General features: G+C 40.4%; 1 protein-coding gene across 2 annotated transcripts; it reads left to right on the forward strand.

The window, feature by feature from the left end:
• LOC137281803 (protein O-mannosyl-transferase TMTC4-like) lies at positions 1-27,589 on the forward strand. Of its 2 annotated transcripts, XM_067813421.1 has the most exons (16): positions 1-491; positions 578-797; positions 1,245-1,332; positions 9,579-9,691; positions 10,741-10,821; positions 11,679-11,834; positions 12,138-12,340; positions 12,863-13,043; positions 14,296-14,352; positions 15,220-15,291; positions 15,962-16,041; positions 16,284-16,394; positions 18,004-18,145; positions 18,669-18,783; positions 24,308-24,490; positions 27,384-27,589. In XM_067813421.1, the coding sequence occupies exons 1-16, from the start codon at positions 157-159 to the stop codon at positions 27,515-27,517; spliced, it is 2,271 nt and encodes a 756-aa protein (XP_067669522.1). In that variant the 5' UTR covers positions 1-156; the 3' UTR covers positions 27,518-27,589. The 2 variants fall into 2 exon arrangements, with proteins under 2 accessions (XP_067669522.1, XP_067669523.1); XM_067813422.1 differs by lacking the exon at positions 10,741-10,821 and having other exon boundaries at positions 2-491.

The following is a 27,589-nucleotide window of genomic DNA, read 5'->3' on the forward strand; positions in this document are numbered from 1 at the left end:
TAATCCGTTTCCTGATCAATCCCCTCTGGTGGGTGCTGGCCTGTGTTGTCCAGGACGACAGGAAGATTTCAGATTGCCAAAGAACTTTGTTCATTTCTTCACTTTGTGGAATTATCATATCATGATTACTGTTGCATATTTAATCTGAGTGACAGAATGCATGACAAGCAGACTAGCAGTGGTAAAGGTCGATCTTACAAGGCCAAGAGCCACGTTACCACCCATTTCCAGTCAGAGTGGGATGATGCTCTACCTGTACCCAAACTCAGCTTCTCTGTGGCGTCTGCCCTCGTCTTCTGTCTGGCCGTGCTGTGTTTCGCGATCAGCCATGATGCTGGGTTTGTATATGACGACACATGGGCGATCACCAACAACCGAGATGTGTTGCCGGAAACTCCCCTCATCACCATATTTGCTCATGATTTCTGGGGCAACCTGTTGGATGGAAAGAGTCATATGTCCTACAGGCCACTGACTGTGCTGACCTATAGGTGAGAAAATAGAATAGCATTAAGAAACCTCAAAGAGTCACAAAGTAGAGCCCTGTGTTACTGTCATAGATGACATTTCACTGCAGGTGGAACTACGCATGGGCAGGTGGACTACATCCTCGGGGCTTCCATGTTGTCAACATCGTCCTGCACGGCTTGGTGTCGGTCATCTTCCTGGCAGTATTCTCTGTCCTCATGTCTGGTTACCAGGTGGACCAGGAATCTGCCAGACCGGTGTTTGCCTCGCCCCGAGCTGCTCTCCTGTGTGCTGTACTGTTTGCCGTGCATCCAATCCACACTGAAAGTGTGAGTACAAACTATTTTGAACGCGCAAGATATTAGATGTAAGAATTCATGTCCTTAACACTTTCATATACTGAACAGGAAAAGAAGCGCAAGTTTTGGAAAAATGAAATTTCAGCTTTTGTTGCCCAGTATAGAAATTGTAACACACATTATGAAATAATTTGTATGCTTCAGTAATTGTGTAAACCTCTAAACACAACATGCCATTATTCCTTTTCCCTAGCAGGAATAGCATGCACTCTTTTCTATAATCATCTGCAATCATTTTCCTCACTGACAAATAATGATGTGCAATTCATGATCCTAGGCCTCTACATTGGTATTTTAATAATTACCGCTTTTTTCATATTCACATCCATGTTCTGATTCAAGAACTGGAAACCCCAATCTACAATATCATTGAAACATGAAGCATCACATGCTGACTTTGACCTTGCTGTGTTATAGGTTGCTGGGGTCGTAGGTCGGGCTGACCTACTATGTGCCTTGGCCTTTATTACATCATTCCTTCTATATGCAAGAGCCTGCCTAGACAGTAAGTTGTTTTGTTAACATTGTTGGTGATTATTGTGTGTACGAAGCAATTGTAACAACCACTAAAATAGAAACAAGCAAGTCCTGTCCATATCCATATTAACTCTCTGTTAAAACCAGAGTCGATTTATCAATTCTGACTACATCAAGAGTATGTGTTTGCTTGACGCCGCATTCAGCAGCTGAAATAGAAACAACCAAGTCCTTTCCATATCCATGTTAACTCTCTGTTAAAACCAGAGTCGGTTTATCAATTCTGACTATATCAAGAGTATGTGTTTGCTTGACGCCGCATTCAGCAGCTGAAATAGAAACAACCAAGCCCTTTCCATATCCATATTAACTCTCTGTTAAAACCAGAGTCGGTTTATCAATTCTGACTTTATCAAGAGTATGTGTTTGCTTGACGCCGCATTCAACAGCTGAAATAGAAACAACCAAGTCCTTTCCATATCCATATTAACTCTCTGTTAAAACCAGAGTCGGTTTATCAATTCTGACTATATCAAGAGTATGTGTTTGCTTGACGCCGCATTCAACAGCTGAAATAGAAACAACCAAGCCCTTTCCATATCCATATTAACTCTCTGTTAAAACCAGAGTCGGTTTATCAATTCTGACTATATCAAGAGTATGTGTTTGCTTGACGCCGCATTCAACAGCTGAAATAGAAACAACCAAGTCCTTTCCATATCCATGTTAACTCTCTGTTAAAACCAGAGTCGGTTTATCAATTCTGACTATATCAAGAGTATGTGTTTGCTTGACGCCGCATTCAACAGCTGAAATAGAAACAACCAAGCCCTTTCCATATCCATATTCACTCTCTGTTAAAACCAGAGTCGGTTTATCAATTCTGACTATATCAAGAGTATGTGTTTGCTTGACGCCGCATTCAACAGCTGAAATAGAAACAACCAACTCCTTTCCATATCCATGTTAACTCTCTGTTAAAACCAGAGTCGGTTTATCAATTCTGACTACATCAAGAGTATGTGTTTGCTTGACGCCGCATTCAACAGCTGAAATAGAAACAACCAAGCCCTTTCCATATCCATATTAACTCTCTGTTAAAACCAGAGTCGGTTTATCAATTCTGACTATATCAAGAGTATGTGTTTGCTTGACGCCGCATTCAACAGCTGAAATAGAAACAACCAAGCCCTTTCCATATCCATATTAACTCTCTGTTAAAACCAGACTCGGTTTATCAATTCTGACTATATCAAGAGTATGTGTTTGCTCGACGCCGCATTCAGCAGCTGAAATAGAAACAACCAAGTCCTTTCCATATCCATGTTAACTCTCTGTTAAAACCAGAGTCGGTTTATCAATTCTGACTATATCAAGAGTATGTGTTTGCTTGACGCCGCATTCAACAGCTGAAATAGAAACAACCAAGCCCTTTCCATATCCATATTAACTCTCTGTTAAAACCAGAGTCGGTTTATCAATTCTGACTATATCAAGAGTATGTGTTTGCTTGACGCCGCATTCAGCAGCTGAAATAGAAACAACCAAGTCCTTTCCATATCCATGTTAACTCTCTGTTAAAACCAGAGTCGGTTTATCAATTCTGACTATATCAAGAGTATGTGTTTGCTTGACGCCGCATTCAACAGCTGAAATAGAAACAACCAAGCCCTTTCCATATCCATATTAACTCTCTGTTAAAACCAGAGTCGGTTTATCAATTCTGACTATATCAAGAGTATGTGTTTGCTTGACGCCGCATTCAACAGCTGAAATAGAAACAACCAAGCCCTTTCCATATCCATATTAACTCTCTGTTAAAACCAGAGTCGGTTTATCAATTCTGACTATATCAAGAGTATGTGTTTGCTTGACGCCGCATTCAACAGCTGAAATAGAAACAACCAAGCCCTTTCCATATCCATATTAACTCTCTGTTAAAACCAGAGTCGGTTTATCAATTCTGACTATATCAAGAGTATGTGTTTGCTTGACGCCGCATTCAACAGCTGAAATAGAAACAACCAAGTCCTTTCCATATCCATGTTAACTCTCTGTTAAAACCAGAGTCGGTTTATCAATTCTGACTATATCAAGAGTATGTGTTTGCTTGACGCCGCATTCAACAGCTGAAATAGAAACAACCAAGCCCTTTCCATATCCATATTAACTCTCTGTTAAAACCAGAGTCGGTTTATCAATTCTGACTATATCAAGAGTATGTGTTTGCTTGACGCCGCATTCAGCAGCTGAAATAGAAACAACCAAGTCCTTTCCATATCCATGTTAACTCTCTGTTAAAACCAGAGTCGGTTTATCAATTCTGACTATATCAAGAGTATGTGTTTGCTTGACGCCGCATTCAACAGCTGAAATAGAAACAACCAAGCCCTTTCCATATCCATATTAACTCTCTGTTAAAACCAGAGTCGGTTTATCAATTCTGACTATATCAAGAGTATGTGTTTGCTTGACGCCGCATTCAACAGCTGAAATAGAAACAACCAAGCCCTTTCCATATCCATATTAACTCTCTGTTAAAACCAGAGTCGGTTTATCAATTCTGACTATATCAAGAGTATGTGTTTGCTTGACGCCGCATTCAACAGCTGAAATAGAAACAACCAAGCCCTTTCCATATCCATATTAACTCTCTGTTAAAACCAGAGTCGGTTTATCAATTCTGACTATATCAAGAGTATGTGTTTGCTTGACGCCGCATTCAGCAGCTGAAATAGAAACAACCAAGCCCTTTCCATATCCATATTAACTCTCTGTTAAAACCAGAGTCGGTTTATCAATTCTGACTATATCAAGAGTATGTGTTTGCTTGACGCCGCATTCAGCAGCTGAAATAGAAACAACCAAGTCCTTTCCATATCCATGTTAACTCTCTGTTAAAACCAGAGTCGGTTTATCAATTCTGACTATATCAAGAGTATGTGTTTGCTTGACGCCGCATTCAACAGCTGAAATAGAAACAACCAAGTCCTTTCCATATCCATATTAACTCTCTGTTAAAACCAGAGTCAATTTATCAATTCTGACTATATCAAGAGTATGTGTTTGCTTGACGCCGCATTCAGCAGCTGAAATAGAAACAACCAAGTCCTTTCCATATCCATGTTAACTCTCTGTTAAAACCAGAGTCGGTTTATCAATTCTGACTATATCAAGAGTATGTGTTTGCTTGACGCCGCATTCAACAGCTGAAATAGAAACAACCAAGCCCTTTCCATATCCATGTTAACTCTCTGTTAAAACCAGAGTCGATTTATCCATTCTGACTATATCAAGAGTATGTGTTTGCTTGACGCCGCATTCAACAGCTGAAATAGAAACAACCAAGTCCTTTCCATATCCATATTAACTCTCTGTTAAAACCAGAGTCGGTTTATCAATTCTGACTATATCAAGAGTATGTGTTTGCTTGACGCCGCATTCAACAGCTGAAATAGAAACAACCAAGCCCTTTCCATATCCATATTAACTCTCTGTTAAAACCAGAGTCGGTTTATCAATTCTGACTATATCAAGAGTATGTGTTTGCTTGACGCCGCATTCAACAGCTGAAATAGAAACAACCAAGCCCTTTCCATATCCATATTAACTCTCTGTTAAAACCAGAGTCGGTTTATCAATTCTGACTATATCAAGAGTATGTGTTTGCTTGACGCCGCATTCAACAGCTGAAATAGAAACAACCAAGCCCTTTCCATATCCATATTAACTCTCTGTTAAAACCAGAGTCGGTTTATCAATTCTGACTATATCAAGAGTATGTGTTTGCTTGACGCCGCATTCAGCAGCTGAAATAGAAACAACCAAGCCCTTTCCATATCCATATTAACTCTCTGTTAAAACCAGAGTCGGTTTATCAATTCTGACTATATCAAGAGTATGTGTTTGCTTGACGCCGCATTCAGCAGCTGAAATAGAAACAACCAAGTCCTTTCCATATCCATGTTAACTCTCTGTTAAAACCAGAGTCGGTTTATCAATTCTGACTATATCAAGAGTATGTGTTTGCTTGACGCCGCATTCAACAGCTGAAATAGAAACAACCAAGTCCTTTCCATATCCATATTAACTCTCTGTTAAAACCAGAGTCAATTTATCAATTCTGACTATATCAAGAGTATGTGTTTGCTTGACGCCGCATTCAGCAGCTGAAATAGAAACAACCAAGTCCTTTCCATATCCATGTTAACTCTCTGTTAAAACCAGAGTCGGTTTATCAATTCTGACTATATCAAGAGTATGTGTTTGCTTGACGCCGCATTCAACAGCTGAAATAGAAACAACCAAGCCCTTTCCATATCCATATTAACTCTCTGTTAAAACCGGAGTCGGTTTATCAATTCTGACTATATCAAGAGTATGTGTTTGCTTGACGCCGCATTCAACAGCTGAAATAGAAACAACCAAGCCCTTTCCATATCCATATTAACTCTCTGTTAAAACCAGAGTCGGTTTATCAATTCTGACTATATCAAGAGTATGTGTTTGCTTGACGCCGCATTCAGCAGCTGAAATAGAAACAACCAAGTCCTTTCCATATCCATATTAACTCTCTGTTAAAACCAGAGTCGGTTTATCAATTCTGACTATATCAAGAGTATGTGTTTGCTTGACGCCGCATTCAGCAGCTGAAATAGAAACAACCAAGTCCTTTCCATATCCATGTTAACTCTCTGTTAAAACCAGAGTCGGTTTATCAATTCTGACTATATCAAGAGTATGTGTTTGCTTGACGCCGCATTCAACAGCTGAAATAGAAACAACCAAGCCCTTTCCATATCCATGTTAACTCTCTGTTAAAACCAGAGTCGGTTTATCAATTCTGACTATATCAAGGGTATGTGTTTGCTTGACGCCGCATTCAGCAGCTGAAATAGAAACAACCAAGTCCTTTCCATATCCATATTAACTCTCTGTTAAAACCAGAGTCGGTTTATCAATTCTGACTATATCAAGAGTATGTGTTTGCTTGACGCCGCATTCAGCAGCTGAAATAGAAACAACCAAGTCCTTTCCATATCCATGTTAACTCTCTGTTAAAACCAGAGTCGGTTTATCAATTCTGACTATATCAAGAGTATGTGTTTGCTTGACGCCGCATTCAGTAGCTGAAATAGAAACAACCAAGTCCTTTCCATATCCATGTTAACTCTCTGTTAAAACCAGAGTCGGTTTATCAATTCTGACTATATCAAGAGTATGTGTTTGCTTGACGCCGCATTCAACAGCTGAAATAGAAACAACCAAGTCCTTTCCATATCCATATTAACTCTCTGTTAAAACCAGAGTCTGTTTATCAATTCTGACTATATCAAGAGTATGTGTTTGCTTGACGCCGCATTCAACAGCTGAAATAGAAACAACCAAGTCCTTTCCATATCCATATTAACTCTCTGTTAAAACCAGAGTCGGTTTATCAATTCTGACTATATCAAGAGTATGTGTTTGCTTGACGCCGCATTCAGCAGCTGAAATAGAAACAACCAAGTCCTTTCCATATCCATGTTAACTCTCTGTTAAAACCAGAGTCGGTTTATCAATTCTGACTATATCAAGAGTATGTGTTTGCTTGACGCCGCATTCAACAGCTGAAATAGAAACAACCAAGTCCTTTCCATATCCATATTAACTCTCTGTTAAAACCAGAGTCGGTTTATCAATTCTGACTACATCAAGAGTATGTGTTTGCTTGACGCCGCATTCAACAGCTGAAATAGAAACAACCAAGTCCTTTCCATATCCATATTAACTCTCTGTTAAAACCAGAGTCTGTTTATCAATTCTGACTATATCAAGAGTATGTGTTTGCTTGACGCCGCATTCAACAGCTGAAATAGAAACAACCAAGTCCTTTCCATATCCATATTAACTCTCTGTTAAAACCAGAGTCGGTTTATCAATTCTGACTATATCAAGAGTATGTGTTTGCTTGACGCCGCATTCAGCAGCTGAAACAGAAACAACCAAGTCCTTTCCATATCCATGTTAACTCTCTGTTAAAACCAGAGTCGGTTTATCAATTCTGACTATATCAAGAGTATGTGTTTGCTTGACGCCGCATTCAACAGCTGAAATAGAAACAACCAAGCCCTTTCCATATCCATATTAACTCTCTGTTAAAACCAGAGTCGGTTTATCAATTCTGACTATATCAAGAGTATGTGTTTGCTTGACGCCGCATTCAACAGCTGAAATAGAAACAACCAAGTCCTTTCCATATCCATGTTAACTCTCTGTTAAAACCAGAGTCGGTTTATCAATTCTGACTATATCAAGAGTATGTGTTTGCTTGACGCCGCATTCAACAGCTGAAATAGAAACAACCAAGCCCTTTCCATATCCATGTTAACTCTCTGTTAAAACCAGAGTCGGTTTATCAATTCTGACTATATCAAGAGTATGTGTTTGCTTGACGCCGCATTCAACAGCTGAAATAGAAACAACCAAGCCCTTTCCATATCCATGTTAACTCTCTGTTAAAACCAGAGTCGGTTTATCAATTCTGACTATATCAAGAGTATGTGTTTGCTTGACGCCGCATTCAACAGCTGAAATAGAAACAACCAAGCCCTTTCCATATCCATGTTAACTCTCTGTTAAAACCAGAGTCGATTTATCCATTCTGACTATATCAAGAGTATGTGTTTGCTTGACGCCGCATTCAACAGCTGAAATAGAAACAACCAAGTCCTTTCCATATCCATATTAACTCTCTGTTAAAACCAGAGTCGGTTTATCAATTCTGACTATATCAAGAGTATGTGTTTGCTTGACGCCGCATTCAACAGCTGAAATAGAAACAACCAAGCCCTTTCCATATCCATATTAACTCTCTGTTAAAACCAGAGTCGGTTTATCAATTCTGACTATATCAAGAGTATGTGTTTGCTTGACGCCGCATTCAGCAGCTGAAATAGAAACAACCAAGCCCTTTCCATATCCATATTAACTCTCTGTTAAAACCAGAGTCGGTTTATCAATTCTGACTATATCAAGAGTATGTGTTTGCTTGACGCCGCATTCAACAGCTGAAATAGAAACAACCAAGCCCTTTCCATATCCATAATATCGACTCCAGCGACTGGCAACATGAGACACGTTTACCGATCACGTGTTTGTGAATCACTATCAAAACGTGCTGACACCGGGTGTTCGCAAATAGTTGATAGTACTCTTCCCCATGGGGGCACCACTCTGAAACATTATGGAAAGGCTGGTGAACTCCTCTCCAGAAACAATCGTACAGTATTGTAAACAAAACAGGAATCGTATCGGCCATTACTTTTGTTCCTGTGAATCTAATTGTGAAACGAACTCCATATGTCTGCCATAAAACGTGTTGAAAGTTTTACTGAGGTCCTGTTACTATCCCAGAGAGAGCATGAACGATTGTACCTCAAAAGGTGTGAAACACTAGAAGGCGTGATATTTTGAAATATTGCTCGGCATGAAGGCTATTTGAAAGTTGAAATCATCCATTTTGCCATCCGGAACGGAGGGGACTGTTTAGCACGCTGACTCATACACTACAGATCAGAACTCACCTAAAGCGCTCACTATTGGTCGTGTATTATATAAGGTAGGTCGAAGATGACTTTCTCAACTAGGGGAACCAACTGCAAACCCTATGCAGGTGAATTGTATGAGTATCGTGCATCAAATTGCTGAAAACATGTGCAAATATCTGCATGTGGACAACTTTGTTAAAAACTCCCAAATTTTCATTGAGTTTCATTATTTACTGAACATGTGACAATACCTTTTCCAACGCTACGAATTTGGGTTTTGTGCCTTTAAACAGAATGGAATATTTTGCAAAATCTATGTTAGGGCAGTTGACTGAAGTGGCTACATTTACTCTAGTGAGTGTAAATTTTCGATGGATAGTATTGTAAGCTCAGAAAGAAAAGCATGCTAGTTAAACTAATTATTGCCACTCTGTTGCTTCCAAATTTTAAAAATAGATGAGACGGTCTCTCTTGTCCTCTTCATTTCAAACTCAGGTGTGCAAATCAGTAGCAAGAATTAGTTCTCTCATGGTTATATAACGGCAGTAGATCACAGGACACACTACCAACCACGTGTATGACGTGCAGCTAATATTATCAGGCTGCTGGATGTGGCCGAAATAGCAGTTTGAACGTTGAGGACTACATTGTAGTTAAGTTGTTGATCCTGTGTATAAGTAATCTCTTTGAAGTGCGTTATTCACGGGTTTATTGTTCTCAATAATGCGTCTTCATTTTCTTCCAGCTACATGTCTGGTCAGCTACCGTCCCGAGTCCTTCTCCCTGGTGTCTATACTGGCCAGTATGTGTCTGTGTGTCGTGTCCACCTTCTGTAAGGAGCAGGGCATCACTGTCATAGTAAGCAGTCCCCCAACTTAATTACTATTCTGTATAATCTTTGTGGCGCCTGCTGTAATTGTCTCATGGAGAAGAGAGGTGGCTTTGGGAATAACGGTAACCTTATGTTTCAAACGTTCATCAGACCTGAGACCCCTTACACTACAACTTTGTAACAACTATCCTGTCACTCCATGTTAAGAATAATTCATTTCCTCACGCGGGTGAAGACAACTTACACAGAAAATATAAATGTATAAGAAACGTCAACTCTAGAGCATGAGTGAGTGAGTGAGTTTAGTTTTACGCCGCACTCAGCAATATTCAAGCTATAGGGCGGCGGTCTGTAAATAATCGAGTCGAAATAATCGAAACACGCGTCTCACTAATCTATTCAGACATTTTTCTCGAGTGAAAGTGGAAATAGACATCACAAACGATTCTGAACACATTGAATTCCAAATCCTTGTGTCACAAGAAAATGGTAGTTACAAATGAATTTTAATTTTAATAACAGCGTATTTCCATATTTCATGGCAAAGTGTGAACATAGACGTTACATACTGTCCCTGTTTAATGAGGTCGTGAAATGATTCACAATTCATCTGGCTCACTGGTTACACCTGTCTCGTGTTGTTTGCGTTTATTCAGAGTAGTTTTGTAACGCACAATAAGATTGATATAATATCAATTCCGTACCAGACCGCCAAACCTTCATAGCGGCAAAGCCCCGTTTTGGGATTTCCACGATTTCCAGGTTTCTGTTTGCCAGAGCTGGCTGTACGATGTGTTTACATGGATTAGAAGGAGCGTAGTGTTGCAATATACATGCGCTTAGAAGTATCAAGCCATACTTATCAATATTTACGTATCCAGTTAAATGAATTAGTCCAAAAGTTCTGGACAGGTTATTCCACTAAGTAGCGCAACAGGACACGAGACGGTTATCTAATCAATGTTTTGACTTGCGTGCCAGACCACGAATAACACTTTTAGACTGCGACATATGTCCAGTCTAAAAGCCATTATTGCCTCTTGGTTATTGATTGATACTTGTGTTGTATTTCTAGGGCATATGTAGCGTGTTCGACATCGTCATTGTGTGTAGGCTCGACCCTTTCAAGCTGCTGTCTTTGAAAAACTGGAGTAAGGTGAATGTGAACGAACTAACGAATCTTTTGACCTTCATATTCCTCGTGAAGAATAAAGTAAACTGACAGACCCAAACATCGTTTAAATACAGCGGACAGTATTCTCATATGTGGACACCAGCAAATGTTTTTGGAACATATATACCTTCAGCACAGAGTTTAACATCATTTATGACTAAAAGGTTTTTCAGGTTTGGGTTCCATGAAAGCACAATGCATCTGATTAAGCCTGAGACTGAGTGACTATGGTAATTCTGATACAGCAGCCCTGGCAAGTGTTGCCTGACGTCCTCGTGCTACATAACAGCTTGAACCTTTTGGAAATGTTCTTGCCACTTTAATCAGCAATTGTCATGGACAGACATTGATGTATGACCTGCCTTTAGATTACAGCACCACAAACTTTAGAAACACACCATAATACTATTTTGTAGGTGATTAGGGTCAGGTTAGGATTACGGTTAGCGTTAGGTTAGGGTTGGGTTAGGATAGGTGCCATATTCTACCGGTGTTCATGCTGTACGTTCCTGTAGCGGATCCATACAACAAAATATTCCGTATACATTTTGCATATTGTTTAATGTATCATTTTTAAGCGTTCTTGTTGGTTCAGTTGGTCGCCCTTGGTCGTCCTGATAGATGTCTGTCAACCACCAGCGTTATTGATCTGTCAGTGTCGTGAATGTAATGTGCTGATGTAGGTTTTTTTCTGTATTCATTTCTCTCCTTTCCGAAAATATGGTGAAATATGGTAAAATTATGTCCACCTGAAATTACAAAGCACTAATGGGATCTAAACATGCAAGGTATAGTCAACTGAAATTAATTTTAACGAATACGTGTCGTTGTTTTTGCAGAAGAAATGGGTGGCGGGTCTCATCAAACGTCATCTCATCCTGTTACTGACCGGCGTTTTACTCCTCCTCATCAGGCTGTGGATAATGAGATCATCAACCCCCAACTTCTCAGTGGATGACAATCCACACACCATGGTTAACGGAACAATATTGAAAGTAAGATGCTGAATGGGTTATCTGTTGCCATACACACTAGGGTACAGTATGAGAATTCCCACTAACATTTATCATGTGGTGGTATAATATTTAAAGTAAGATGCTGCATGTTGTCTTACAGTAAGGTACAGAGGGAGAATTTCCGCTACCATAAATCATGTGATGGTATAATATTGAAAGTAAGATGCTCAATAGGGGTTTTTTTTCGTGTCATTTCGTGATCCTTTGTAACGCACAATAGCAAAATCGTGTAGCACTGTAGTTACATAGCGTGGGTATATCGCCGTATATTCTTTCTTTCAGATTTTGAATTACAACTACATTTATGCAATCAACACCTGGCTGTTGTTGAATCCATGGTGGCTGTGCTGTGATTGGTCGATGGGTTGTATACCTGTCATCACCTCATTGGCTGATCCCAGAATACTGGCAGTCATTTCGCTCTGGGTTGGCTTTAGTGTCTTGTTATATTGCTGTTATCAAGGCGATTTCACAAGAAGACGCAGGTATGCTGGTTAATATTTATGTTTATTACTCGCCAGTGAAAGATACTACATTGTAAAATATTTATGGCAACATTACACTTGTGATATAAAATTATTAACTCGTTTAATTAAAATGATATTACAAGGATGTTTAGTATCCTCTAAATAGATTCTTGCATTAGAAATTTTAGTAAACCTGTTGCTGTCCTATTTTTGAAATATACTGCCCTTTTCAAGGAAAGAGGCAGACCCGGGTTGTTATCCATCTATGTTTCGTGTATGACAGGATGAAATGGGAAAATAAAAAACTGGCATGTCTAATATATATGACTATAGAGATTTCAATGTATTTCACAAAAGGAGTATATATAGCACTGTGAATATATGCCAGAATTTTTATGGTATGTTAACTTAGGCTTCAGGGTTGTGGTGTTGGTAAGATTTACTACTGTGCTGGGTTTTACGTTCTGTGCAATCTCTTTAAAACAACCTTGGCTGTCTCTGGCATTGACATTTTCTATGTATGTTTATATTACCTTGCAGGATCCTGATAACATCCCTGGCATTGTTAGGAGTTCCCTTCCTGCCAGCCAGCAACCTGTTTTTCCGTGTGGGCTTCGTGATCGCAGAGAGGATTCTGTACCTGTCCTGTGCTGGCTTCTGTATGTTGGTGGTGCTCGGGGCCAGACAGATCTGCCTTCATTTTCATCCAACAGCCAAGAAGGTAGCTATTTGTAAGAGATGAAAAGTATCATTTTTAAATATATTTTAAATTAAGCATTCCTTTTGGAATGTTCCACACCAAACGTATTTGATCGAAAATGTTGACTGTCGATGTGTAAATGATAAGGAAGTTTCAGATCGGTATCAAAATTGTCATATAATATCGAAGCACAGAATGTTTCGTGTGCTCTTACGGTAATGCAATAACTGTTGAAACAGTATGAAAGATGGGCCATGACAGATGGCCAACCTTCATGATGAAGGTTCTCTGTATAACATGTATGTTATACAGTAGACTACTTTTATAACGAACACGGATATATCGAACTGACAGCTTTTGCGAACTGTTTTAAAAGTCCCGAATAAACCTCTATATGTAATCATATAAAATAGTCGTGAAAAACGAATTCTCTATAACGAACTACCGGCTATAGCGAACTGATTTGTAATCCCCGTGAGTCCCAGGAAACACTAATTAACACGACATCAAAGATTCAGCCTATGGACCAGGGCATCATACCGATGCCAAGTAATGAAAGGCATACTGACAGCATTTTAACAAACAACAGCATGAAATCACCCTCCTGACAGCCATCGAGATGATCCACAGAGCATGGCGTCAAGTGACAAGCTCGCGTATCCGGAACTGTTTCCAGACAGGTGGCTTTGTGATTACTGATGCACCTGTGGCTGTCGACACTGATGATGAAAATTAAAATGTGCCTTTGTCTTACTTGAAAAATACGTGGAGCGAACTGAAAAAAGTGTCTGACATTTCCTGCGATGTTACCCTTGAAGACTTTATCTCAGCAGACAATGGTATTGTCATTACAGAACGCCCCTCTGATGACGACATTGTGAAGGCAGTATCCGATCAGCGCAACGGAATCTCCCGACCTGATTCGGAATGTGACGATGATGAAACGAACAGTGATGAACCAGACCAGGTCCCTCCTTCGTTTGCCGTTGCCAGTATGGCGCTTCAAACATTGAAGAACTTTCACATTGTATATGCTTCTCCATAAATATCAGCATCACCTCATTACCCATAATTTATGAACGGTACCTTAGAGGGCTTCACAAGTTGTTCCCATGTCGGAAAATGATTAAAATGACTCTACGGCTTGACGAGCGAACGATTTTAATGCTTGTCAATACCAACGCCCCAGAAATTGGTGTAAGAAGTCAGGACCAATCAGTCTTTGATTTCTGTTCTCCATTTGATATTGTCAACTTTGTGTGCTGTACTGCAGATTGTATCCGGCGTAATCTTGCTCCTGGCTGTGCTGTTTGTCTTACGATCGACTGAGGTAAGTCTCATGACAGACAGACAGACAGACACACGTACACACACGTACACACACACACCTATATATGTGTCTGTGAGTAGTAAATATATTATCGCTTTCAGAATTATGCCGTATAGATGACCATGTGTAAATTGTGTGTGTGTGTGTGTGTGTGTGTGTGTGTGTGTGTGTGTGTGTGTGTGTGTGTGTGTGTGTGTGTGTGTGTGTGTGTGTGTGTGTGTGTGTGTGTGTGTGTGTGTGTGTGTGTGTGTGTGTGTGTGTGTGTGTGTGTGTGTGTGTGTGTGTGTGTGTGTGTGTACAGAAAATACGGAAAACTAATTATTGTGCTATTTGGGTCTTCTACACGTGTAGTCCTCTTGTAAGAGTGCCTGGCGGTGAGAGCTAACACGCTCAACAGTGAAGGCATATATCAAAGACTAGTGAGGGCATACATCAAAGAATAGTCGGTTCGGAGCCATTGGTATATGTCGGCGGACGGGTTAAGCTGCGACATGGTATCTCATTTGGCTAGCACAAGTAAAAGAAGAGTAATATTGGAGCAGTACAATCATCCACTCAATCACAAGTACGCGTACATGGACATACGTGCTTACGTACGGAAACTTAATGGGCCTCCATAACACTTTGATCTACGACTAGGATTATGATAATCCCTCGTAATCATGCAAACACCGAATACGTGGAACATAACAGCCATGGCGACAATAGTTGCCTGCAGTCTATCCAGGGTACATTTTAACCTGTTTCTTATGCTTGCTGTTATACATACCGTTTACTGATACACATTTTAAGTAACTGGGGACTTTACTGGTGAATTTACTGAATATTCTTGTCATGTGTCGTAAAGTTACGTTTCCTATTTTTCAGAGGAGCAAAGAGTTTCAAGATGACCTGACCTTATTTACATCTGGACTCAAAGTTTGTCCACTAAATGCTAAGGTATGTTTTCGTGGTCAAAGTCAGCACGCAGTAAGGCGCATGTTTGTTACCCTCATGAGTTGCTACTCTCTCAATATTATTCAACTATTGACGATATATATAAATGACCTGATTCTGAATTGCCCCTTATGGCCCCTTATGTATTGTTAGAATACACGAGAAGGACTCCATTTGAGGTTTGAAACAACTGCACGGTGAGGTAGCCGAGTGGTAAGACCCAGGTTCGATTCCCCACATTGGTACAATGTGCGAAGCTCATTTCTGTGCCCCTCGCCTTCATATTGCTGAAATATTGCTAAACACGGCGTACAACCAACCTCACTCACTTGAAACAACTGGTATATGTTTATGACAGGTTCCACGGTTGGTACATAATACACACACACTTTCGCTAGCACCTTGTATCAATACAGCTTGATACCGTTTCATAAACACGCGTTCTATAAGCCAACCACTGGTAGAAATGCTCTTTGACAGTGTTTCATAAACACATGTTCTGTAAGCCATCACCTGATTTCTGCAATCGTTCCATACATGCAAGCTTATGATACAATGAACAAGGAGAGACGATAGATATTTCTAATGATTAACCCGGATCTTCCAAATAGACATTTGTAACACTGAGCTTGTAACGCTGAACTTGTAACCCTACGATGTTACATATTCACAGATCCACGTGAACGTTGCCAGACTACAGAAGGAAAACAACCATACGGATATCGCTGTTGAGCAAATCAGGGTGGCTTTGAAGTACGTATGCAAATTAGCGCCATCATCACTATCATCATCACTGATTTATAACGCAGGCTTATCTGGTTGGGATGGTTGCATACAGTTCACTTTCAACAGATATTCCCCATAATCACTGAATTGTTTGTTTTGCTGATTAAACTGTAAATAAGTGAAGTTAAATTGATTATGCTTCTGAGCAGTAAGGAAGCCAATGGTTGTGTCTGACAAGTTGTTATTTGATGCTGTTCTTATTTCCCCAGACTCAACGCGCAATATGTGTGTGCACAGGTCACCAACTTGGCGTCGGTCCTGAAAGAGAAAGCCATCTTGATTGAGGCGGAGGAGTTGCTGAAGAAGGCTGTAAATGCCAGGTACAGTATGATGCTAGTCTTACTACATGACTTTAGTTGTGCTTGCTGTACCATACCTTAATGAGTGAGTGAGGGAATGATAGAAGGTTATGTCGTTCTTAGCAATATTTACAGCAATATCAAGGCGGGAACACCAGAAATCATTGTACCCATGTGGGGAATCGAACCCGGGTGGTCGGAGTGACAGGCGAACTTTTTAATCAGTAACCTAACCCAACGGCCCATATATACCTTAATGAAGTACACTGATTGAATGTGGACCCGATAGCTCATACTTGACTGGGTACCCGGTAGGATGAGATGTTAATGTGACCATTAACCTCATAATTCTTTCGGCAGCTTGGGAACGTTCAGAAAACCGAGTGCACACTGACCTATTTGATCAAAGTTTGTCCACTGTATGCTAATGTATGTATTCGTGATCAATTTCAACACACAATAGCTTTGTTACTCATATGCGGTGATACACTCTATACATTATTCAACCATTATGAAGGAAATATGAATTATCTGATTCTGAATTGTCCGAATATGGTTATAAAACCGTTATTGTCAAAATACATAAGACATGTAATGCAATGGAATTGCAACAGAATGTAACAGCTAAGCCTACTTCCTTTGAATGTTGGTGGGGTAGCCTAGTGGTTAAAGCGTTCGCTCGTTACACCGAGAACCCGGGTTTGATTCCCAGCATGGGTACAGTGAGTAAAGTCCGCGTCTGTGTCCCCCGCCGTGGTATTTATATAAGTGGAGTAAATCCAAATCACTCTTTCACTCACTCACTCTTAACAATGTGCATTTTCTTGTCATAGCTGTTTTTGAGTTATTGTTTAAGTTTGGTTAACACGTTACCGAGGGGTGCATAAATATACTGTTCCAATTAAAATGTATTTTAGCAACTTAAATGAATGTCATGACGCCCCGGAGCATATTGTTTGATGCCGCACGTGCTTTTTTTTTGTCCATAACTGAACTGGTCTTTTGTGAAGAAACCGATAACGCAAAGCTTAGTGTGATAATGAATCACACTGGATATGAATATTGTCATAATACAATCCTATGATCAAAAACCTCGTTTTGAATCTGAGACTCTCCTGAACTTATGCCTTATCTCACCCTTATTTGCGGGTTTCACAAGAGGGCCTGTTTCTCATCTAGTTTACTTAGCAATATAAAGGGCAACATAAGTTTTCTGATTACGCTTTCCAGATTGTAAACCAACAGGAAGATATTTTAGCAGATTGTGTGACATAAGTGTCGGTATCTCTACAGACACAGACACAGACACAAACACAAAGACAAACACACACACGCACACACAAACACACAAACACACACACGCACACACACACAAACACACACACACATACACACACACATGCACGCACGCACGCACACACACTAACACACACACAAACACACGCACGCACGCACGCACGCACGCACGCACGCACACACGCACGCACGCGCACGCGCACACACACAAACACACACAAACGCACACACACTAACACACACGCGCGCGCGCACGCACAAACACACACGCACGCACGCACGCACACATGTTTCTCTGTTCCCCCCACTTATTGTTCATGCCGTATATTCCCAGTCCAGATCATTCCGCGACGTGGCTGAATCTTGGGGTTATACAGGCAGAGTTAAACAAGACACAGTCGGCAAACAACAGCTTCCACAGCGGTCTCCTCCGCTGCAGGGTGTACACAGACTGCATGTATAATCTAGCCAATCTGGTAAGTATGCTTGTTCATCCTCAACACTCGTTCACTCTCATGCGATGCACAGTGTGGATGCTCGTCTTCTGCAGCTCATGCTTGTCGTAAGAGACGACTAACGGGATCGGGTCGTCAGGCCCGCAGACATGTCACCCTACCCCATTTGAGTAGATCAATATTTATGGTGCTGATAACTGCATTGTTTGAGTCAGTCTTGATTATTTACAGACCACCGCCATACAGCTGCAATATTTCTGAATATTAAAAACTGTAATCCCGATGTAAATAAATCACCAGTCGAACCCAAGTAACAGGGACATATGTGTACATCAAGGAAACCAAAACTGACATTCAATGAATGCAATGAAATGTTCGGGCATCCACACACAACATGCTGGTCTCCTTTCGATGCTTGTGTGAAGGGTAATGTTTAGAAACTAACTGACCCAACTGATCCAATGACCAATACTCACAAAGCAAAGTGTATTCTTGGCCACCATTTGATAACCATGGTGGTAATTGTAATGTTTACTACCACCAGTACTGGCACCTAGGACGCCACACAGACGCCATCGACGCCTTCCACAATGTAACGCAGGAGGCACCAACACACACTGCAGCCTGGGTACAGTATCTCCAGCTTCTGGATGTTCAAAGTAAGATGCTAAGAGGGTTCAGCCTTGGTACAGTACCTCCAGTTTCTGGATGTTCTAAGTAAGATGCTAAGAGGGTTCAGCATTGGTACAGTACCTCCAGTTTCTGGGTGTTCTAAGTAAGATGCTAAGAGGGTTCAGCCTTGGTACAGTACCTCCAGTTTCTGGATGTTCTAAGTAAGATGCTAAGAGGGTTCAGCCTTGGTACAGTACCTCCAGTTTCTGGATGTTCTAAGTAAGATGCTTAAAGGGTTCAGCCTGGGTACAGTACACCAGCTTGTGGATGTTCTAAGTAAGAAGCTAAGAGGGTTCAGCCTTGGTACAGTACCTCCAGTTTCTGGATGTTCAAAGTAAGATGCTAAGAGGGTTCAGCCTTGGTACAGTACCTCCAGTTTCTGGATGTTCTAAGTAAGATGCTAAGAGGGTTCAGCCTTGGTACAGTACCTCCAGCTTCTGGATGTTCAAAGTAAGATGCTTCAAGGGTTCAGCCTTGGTACAGTACCTCCAGTTTCTGGATGTTCTAAGTAAGATGCTAAGAGGGTTCAGCCTGGGTACAGTACACCAGCTTGTGGATGTTCTAAGTAAGAAGCTAAGAGGGTTCAGCCTTGGTACAGTACCTCCAGTTTCTGGATGTTCAAAGTAAGATGCTAAGAGGGTTCAGCCTTGGTACAGTACCTCCAGTTTCTGGATGTTCTAAGTAAGATGCTAAGAGGGTTCAGCCTTGGTACAGTACCTCCAGCTTCTGGATGTTCTAAGTAAGATGCTTCAAGGGTTCAGCCTTGGTACAGTACCTCCAGTTTCTGGATGTTCTAAGTAAGATGCTAAGAGGGTTCAGCCTGGGTACAGTACACCAGCTTGTGGATGTTCAAAGTAAGATGCTAAGAGGGTTCAGCCTTGGTACAGTACCTCCAGTTTCTGGATGTTCTAAGTAAGATACTTCAAGGGTTCAGCCTTGGTACAGTACCTCCAGTTTCTGGATGCTCTAAGTAAGATGCTAAGAGGGTTCAGACTGGGTACAGTACACCAGCTTGTGGATGTTCTAAGTAAGATGCTAAGAGGGTTCAGACTGGGTAAAGTACCTCCAGTTTCTGGATGTTCTAAGTAAGATGCTGAAAGGGTTCAACCTGGATACAGTACACCAGCTTGTGGATGTTCTAAGTAAGATGTTTAAAGGGATCAGCCTTGACATAGTACCCCAGCTTGTGGATGTTCTGTGTAAGATGCTTAAAGGGTTCAGCCTTGGTACAGTACCTCGAGCTTCTGGATATTCTAAGTAAGATGCTTCAAGGATTCAGCCTTGGTACAGTACCTCCAGTTTCTGGATGTTCAAAGTAAGATGCTAAGAGGGTTCAGACTGGGTACAGTACCTCCAGCTTCTGGATAAACTAAGTAAGATGCTTAAAGGGTTCAACCTGGATACAGTACACCAGCTTGTGGATGTTCTAAGTAAGATGTTTAAAGGGATCAGCCTTGACATAGTACCCCAGCTTGTGGATGTTCTAAGTAAGATCCTTAAAGGGTTCAGCCTGGGTACAGTACCTCGAGCTTCTGGATATTCTAAGTAAGATGCTAAGAGGGTTCAGCCTTGGTACAGTACCTCCAGTTTCTGGATGTTCAAAGTAAGATGCTGAAAGGGTTCAGACTGGGTACAGTACCTCCAGTTTCTGGATGTTCAAAGTAAGATGCTAAGAGGGTTCAGACTGGGTACAGTACCTCCAGCTTCTGGATAAACTAAGTAAGATGCTTCAAGGGTTCAACCTGGATACAGTACACCAGCTTGTGGATGTTCTAAGTAAGATGTTTAAAGGGATCAGCCTTGACATAGTACCCCAGCTTGTGGATGTTCTGTGTAAGATGCTTAAAGGGTTCAGCCTTGGTACAGTACCTCGAGCTTCTGGATATTCTAAGTAAGATGCTTCAAGGGTTCAGCCTTGGTACAGTACCTCCAGTTTCTGGATGTTCAAAGTAAGATGCTAAGAGGGTTCAGACTGGGTACAGTACCTCCAGCTTCTGGATAAACTAAGTAAGATGCTTAAAGGGTTCAACCTGGATACAGTACACCAGCTTGTGGATGTTCTAAGTAAGATGTTTAAAGGGATCAGCCTTGACATAGTACCCCAGCTTGTGGATGTTCTGTGTAAGATCCTCAAAGGGTTCAGCCTGGGTACAGTACCTCGAGCTTCTGGATATTCTAAGTAAGATGCTAAGAGGGTTCAGCCTTGGTACAGTACCTCCAGTTTCTGGATGTTCAAAGTAAGATGCTGAAAGGGTTCAGACTGGGTACAGTACCTCCAGTTTCTGGATGTTCTAAGTAAGATGCTAAGAGGGTTCAGACTGGGTACAGTACCTCCAGCTTCTGGATAAACTAAGTAAGACGCTTAAAGGGTTCAACCTGGATACAGTACACCAGCTTGTGGATGTTCTAAGTAAGATGTTTAAAGGGTTCAGCCTTGACATAGTACCCCAGCTTGTGGATGTTCTGTGTAAGATCCTTAAAGGGTTCAGCCTGGGTACAGTACCTCGAGCTTCTGGATATTCTAAGCAAGATGCTAAGAGGGTTCAGCCTTGGTACAGTACCTCCAGTTTCTGGATGTTCAAAGTAAGATGCTGAAAGGGTTCAGACTGGGTACAGTACCTCCAGTTTCTGGATGTTCAAAGTAAGATGCTAAGAGGGTTCAGACTGGGTACAGTACCTCCAGCTTCTGGATAAACTAAGTAAGATGCTTCAAGGGTTCAACCTGGATACAGTACACCAGCTTGTGGATGTTCTAAGTAAGATGTTTAAAGGGATCAGCCTTGACATAGTACCCCAGCTTGTGGATGTTCTGTGTAAGATGCTTAAAGGGTTCAGCCTTGGTACAGTACCTCGAGCTTCTGGATATTCTAAGTAAGATGCTTCAAGGGTTCAGCCTTGGTACAGTACCTCCAGTTTCTGGATGTTCAAAGTAAGATGCTAAGAGGGTTCAGACTGGGTACAGTACCTCCAGCTTCTGGATAAACTAAGTAAGATGCTTCAAGGGTTCAACCTGGATACAGTACACCAGCTTGTGGATGTTCTAAGTAAGATGTTTAAAGGGATCAGCCTTGACATAGTACCCCAGCTTGTGGATGTTCTGTGTAAGATCCTTAAAGGGTTCAGCCTGGGTACAGTACCTCGAGCTTCTGGATATTCTAAGTAAGATGCTTCAAGGGTTCAGCCTTGGTACAGTACCTCCAGTTTCTGGATGTTCAAAGTAAGATGCTGAAAGGGTTCAGACTGGGTACAGTACCTCCAGTTTCTGGATGTTCTAAGTAAGATGCTAAGAGGGTTCAGACTGGGTACAGTACCTCCAGCTTCTGGATAAACTAAGTAAGACGCTTAAAGGGTTCAACCTGGATACAGTACACCAGCTTGTGGATGTTCTAAGTAAGATGTTTAAAGGGTTCAGCCTTGACATAGTACCCCAGCTTGTGGATGTTCTGTGTAAGATGCTTAAAGGGTTCAGCCTTGGTACAGTACCTCCAGTTTCTGGATATTCTAAGTAAGATGTTTCAAGGGTTCAGCCTTGGCACAGTATCTCCAGCTTCTGGGTGTTCTAAGTAAATACTTGAAGGGTTCAGCCTTGGTACAGTACCTCGAGCTTCTGGATATTCTAAGTAAGATGCTTCAAGGGTTCAGCCTTGGTACAGTACCTCCAGTTTCTGGATGTTCAAAGTAAGATGCTAAGAGGGTTCAGACTGGGTACAGTACCTCCAGCTTCTGGATAAACTAAGTAAGATGCTTAAAGGGTTCAACCTGGATACAGTACACCAGCTTGTGGATGTTCTAAGTAAGATGTTTAAAGGGATCAGCCTTGACATAGTACCCCAGCTTGTGGATGTTCTGTGTAAGATCCTTAAAGGGTTCAGCCTTGGTACAGTACCTCGAGCTTCTGGATATTCTAAGTAAGATGCTTCAAGGGTTCAGCCTTGGTACAGTACCTCCAGTTTCTGGATGTTCAAAGTAAGATGCTAAGAGGGTTCAGACTGGGTACAGTACCTCCAGTTTCTGGATAAACTAAGTAAGATGCTTAAAGGGTTCAACCTGGATACAGTACACCAGCTTGTGGATGTTCTAAGTAAGATGTTTAAAGGGATCAGCCTTGACATAGTACCCCAGCTTGTGGATGTTCTGTGTAAGATCCTTAAAGGGTTCAGCCTGGGTACAGTACCTCGAGCTTCTGGATATTCTAAGTAAGATGCTTCAAGGGTTCAGCCTTGGTACAGTACCTCCAGTTTCTGGATGTTCAAAGTAAGATGCTGAAAGGGTTCAGACTGGGTACAGTACCTCCAGTTTCTGGATGTTCTAAGTAAGATGCTAAGAGGGTTCAGACTGGGTACAGTACCTCCAGCTTCTGGATAAACTAAGTAAGACGCTTAAAGGGTTCAACCTGGATACAGTACACCAGCTTGTGGATGTTCTAAGTAAGATGTTTAAAGGGTTCAGCCTTGACATAGTACCCCAGCTTGTGGATGTTCTGTGTAAGATGCTTAAAGGGTTCAGCCTTGGTACAGTACCTCCAGTTTCTGGATATTCTAAGTAAGATGTTTCAAGGGTTCAGCCTTGGCACAGTATCTCCAGCTTCTGGGTGTTCTAAGTAAATACTTGAAGGGTTCAGCCTTGGTACAGTACCTCGAGCTTCTGGATATTCTAAGTAAGATGCTTCAAGGGTTCAGCCTTGGTACAGTACCTCCAGTTTCTGGATGTTCAAAGTAAGATGCTAAGAGGGTTCAGACTGGGTACAGTACCTCCAGTTTCTGGATAAACTAAGTAAGATGCTTAAAGGGTTCAACCTGGATACAGTACACCATCTTGTGGATGTTCTAAGTAAGATGTTTAAAGGGATCAGCCTTGACATAGTACCCCAGCTTGTGGATGTTCTGTGTAAGATGCTTATAGGGTTCAGCCTTGGTACAGTATCTCGAGCTTCTGGATATTCTAAGTAAGATGCTTCAAGGGTTCAGCCTTGGTACAGTACCTCCAGTTTCTGGATGTTCAAAGTAAGATGCTAAGAGGGTTCAGACTGGGTACAGTACCTCCAGCTTCTGGATAAACTAAGTAAGATGCTTAAAGGGTTCAACCTGGATACAGTACACCAGCTTGTGGATGTTCTAAGTAAGATGCTTCAAGGGTTCAGCCTTGGCACAGTATCTCCAGCTTCTGGGTGTTCAAAGTAAGATGTTTAAAGGGTTCAGCCTGGGTACAGTACCTCCATCTTCTGGATGCTCAAAGCAAGATGCTCAAAGGTTTCAGCACGAGTACAATACCTCCATCTTCTGGGTGTTCTAAGTAAGATATAAGTGGTGGCGGTTTTCACGTTTTTGATGGGGTCCGTTTTCTCCTTATGCTCCTGTAAGATTCAGATTCTTTGTACAAGCTGTGTTCCCATTTATTGTATACACGATATATCTGCCTATCCAGTAAACCCACTTACAATAATTGGCTTCCTGAACGATTTCCTTCAAGAGAAATGTATTCTGTATGTGACTCAGCTGTTCTTGCATCCAGAGAAATACGACCGCGCCATTGAGGTTGGGGAGAAGGCGCTTGAGGTGTTGAAATATGAACCGGAGTTGACCTTTCGCTTGGCTACTATTTACCTAAAGACAGAGAAATACAAGGAAAGCGAAAAACACCTGCAGGACGCCATCAAGCGAGACAACCAGAATCCGTATCTATTTCTGAATCTGGGTATGTCAGCTACACCTGTGAGCCAACCATATATGATTGATGTATAATGACAGCCTGTTATTTCTAAACCTTCAGTTCAAAATAAGAATTCCATCAAACGAGAGATGATGCTTCTACTTCCCTCCGACAGCCATACCTTAAGCGATGAAATTTTCATTTTTTGCTATTATGATCGTTTTTGTCTAAATTCTATATAGTTTAAATTTTGCGTTAGCGCCCAATATCGACTACCTCGCAGTGTGGGAGTTTAAACCATGCTGTATGTAAGCTATGCACATATCCTCCTTATCTGATATGTGTGACCGATAGGCACATCCTCAATGTCTGGCGACTGTTACGTCAAGAATAATCATGCAGTCTGGTGAAAGATGTCGACAGATATATCGTTCATGTTTGGTACATACTACAGGAATATCCAACTTGTATCCTACTACTTCACATGGGAAACACAATCTATGTTCATTACATCTGTATACATTTTGGGTCATTACATCTGTATACATTTTGGGTCATTACATCAGTATACATTTTGAGTCATTACATCTGTATACATTTTGAGTCATTACATCAGTATACAATTTGAGTCATTACATCTGTATACATTTTGGGTCATTACATCTGTATACATTTTGAGTCATTACATCAGTATACAATTTGAGTCATTACATCTGTATACATTTTGGGTCATTACATCTGTATACATTTTGAGTCATTACATCAGTATACAATTTGAGTCATTACATCTGTATACATTTTGAGTCATTACATCAGTATACAATTTGAGTCATTACATCTGTATACATTTTGGGTCATTACATCTGTATACATTTTGAGTCATTACATCAGTATACAATTTGAGTCATTACATCAGTATACATTTTGAGTCATTACATCAGTATACAATTTGAGTCATTACATCTGTATACATTTTGAGTCATTACATCTGTATACATTTTGAGTCATTACATCAGTATACAATTTGAGTCATTACATCTGTATACATTTTGGGTCATTACATCTGTATACATTTTGAGTCATTACATCAGTATACAATTTGAGTCATTACATCTGTATACATTTTGAGTCATTACATCTGTATACATTTTGAGTCATTACATTAGTATACAATTTGAGTCATTACATCTTATACATTTTGAGTCATTACATCTGTATACATTTTGGGTCATTACATCAGTATACATTTTGGGTCATTACATCTGTATACATTTTGGGTCATTACATCTGTATACATTTTGAGTCATTACATCTGTATACATTTTGAGTCATTACATCAGTATACATTTTGAGTCATTACATCTGAATACATTATGGGTCATTACATCAGTATACATTTTGAGTCATTACATCAGTATACATTTTGAGTCATTACATCTGTATACATTTTGAGTCATTACATCTGTATACATTTTGAGTCATTACATCAGTATACAATTTGAGTCATTACATCTGTATACATTTTGGGTCATTACATCTGTATACATTTTGAGTCATTACATCAGTATACAATTTGAGTCATTACATCTGTATACATTTTGGGTCATTACATCTGTATACATTTTGAGTCATTACATCAGTATACAATTTGAGTCATTACATCTGTATACATTTTGAGTCATTACATCTGTATACATTTTGAGTCATTACATTAGTATACAATTTGAGTCATTACATCTTATACATTTTGAGTCATTACATCTGTATACATTTTGGGTCATTACATCAGTATACATTTTGGGTCATTACATCTGTATACATTTTGGGTCATTACATCTGTATACATTTTGAGTCATTACATCTGTATACATTTTGAGTCATTACATCAGTATACATTTTGAGTCATTACATCTGAATACATTTTGGGTCATTACATCAGTATACATTTTGAGTCATTACATCAGTATACATTTTGAGTCATTACATCTGTATACATTTTGAGTCATTACATCTGTATACATTTTGAGTCATTACATCAGTATACATTTTGAGTCATTACATCTGTATACATTTTGGGTCATTACATCTGTATACATTTTGAGTCATTACATCAGTATACAATTTGAGTCATTACATCTGTATACATTTTGAGTCATTACATCAGTATACATTTTGAGTCATTACATCTGAATACATTTTGGGTCATTACATCAGTATACATTTTGAGTCATTACATCAGTATACATTTTGAGTCATTACATCTGTATACATTTTGGGTCATTACATCAGTATACATTTTGGGTCATTACATCTGTATACATTTTGGGTCATTACATCTGTATACATTTTGAGTCATTACATCTGTATACATTTTGAGTCATTACATCAGTATACATTTTGAGTCATTACATCTGAATACATTTTGGGTCATTACATCAGTATACATTTTGAGTCATTACATCAGTATACATTTTGAGTCATTACATCTGTATACATTTTGAGTCATTACATCTGTATACATTTTGGGTCATTACATCAGTATACATTTTGACTGTTAAAATTTCTGAATAACCACCCTCTGGTTTCTTTGTAGTCTTTCTGTCGAGTGTGTTGCTCGAACATCGAAGATGTGAATTAAGGTATTCCCAAGGCCCTTAGAGGAGGAAGGGGGCGGTGGGGTAGTCTAGTGGTTAAAGCGTCCGTTGGTCACACCGATTCCCCTCGTGGGCACAGTATGTGAATCCAGTGTACGGTGGCCTCTGACATGATATTGAAGCCAAATAAATATGTGATGATAAAAGCGTACAACCCAGCTCGATCATACATGAGACAAAATCCTATGCCCTGTGAGAATTTCATCCTAAATAAACAGAGCAACGACATGACTACCTGTGTATCAAATTCAACTTTTCATGTATATGTTCTACTCTGTCTCTAGGTGTTCTGTATCATCGAACTGGGAACAATGAGAAAGCGGAGACAGCCTTCAAGAATGCACTGAAGTTGGCGCCAAATGACCCGCTCATCCTAAAAAATCTCCAGGCGCTTCATACAAAGACGTTAACCATATGAACAGTTATCAACTCAACAGATTCAACGTGTTGTATAGCCTTTGTTCTGTTTTAATAAAATCACGTGTATTTG

This window comes from Haliotis asinina, chromosome 4 (genome assembly GCF_037392515.1).
Source record: "Haliotis asinina isolate JCU_RB_2024 chromosome 4, JCU_Hal_asi_v2, whole genome shotgun sequence".
Classification (NCBI taxonomy): Eukaryota; Metazoa; Mollusca; class Gastropoda; order Lepetellida; family Haliotidae; genus Haliotis; species Haliotis asinina.

Excerpts from the sequence above, each read along its gene's own strand:
- LOC137281803 (XM_067813421.1), top strand. The coding sequence starts at position 157 with ATGCATGACAAGCAGACTAGCAGTGGTAAAGGTCGATCTTACAAGGCC. Across the intron at positions 11,835-12,137 it reads TTAACGGAACAATATTGAAA|ATTTTGAATTACAACTACAT; the intron begins GTAAGATGCTGA and ends TCTTTCTTTCAG. Across the intron at positions 24,491-27,383 it reads GTATCTATTTCTGAATCTGG|GTGTTCTGTATCATCGAACT; the intron begins GTATGTCAGCTA and ends CTCTGTCTCTAG.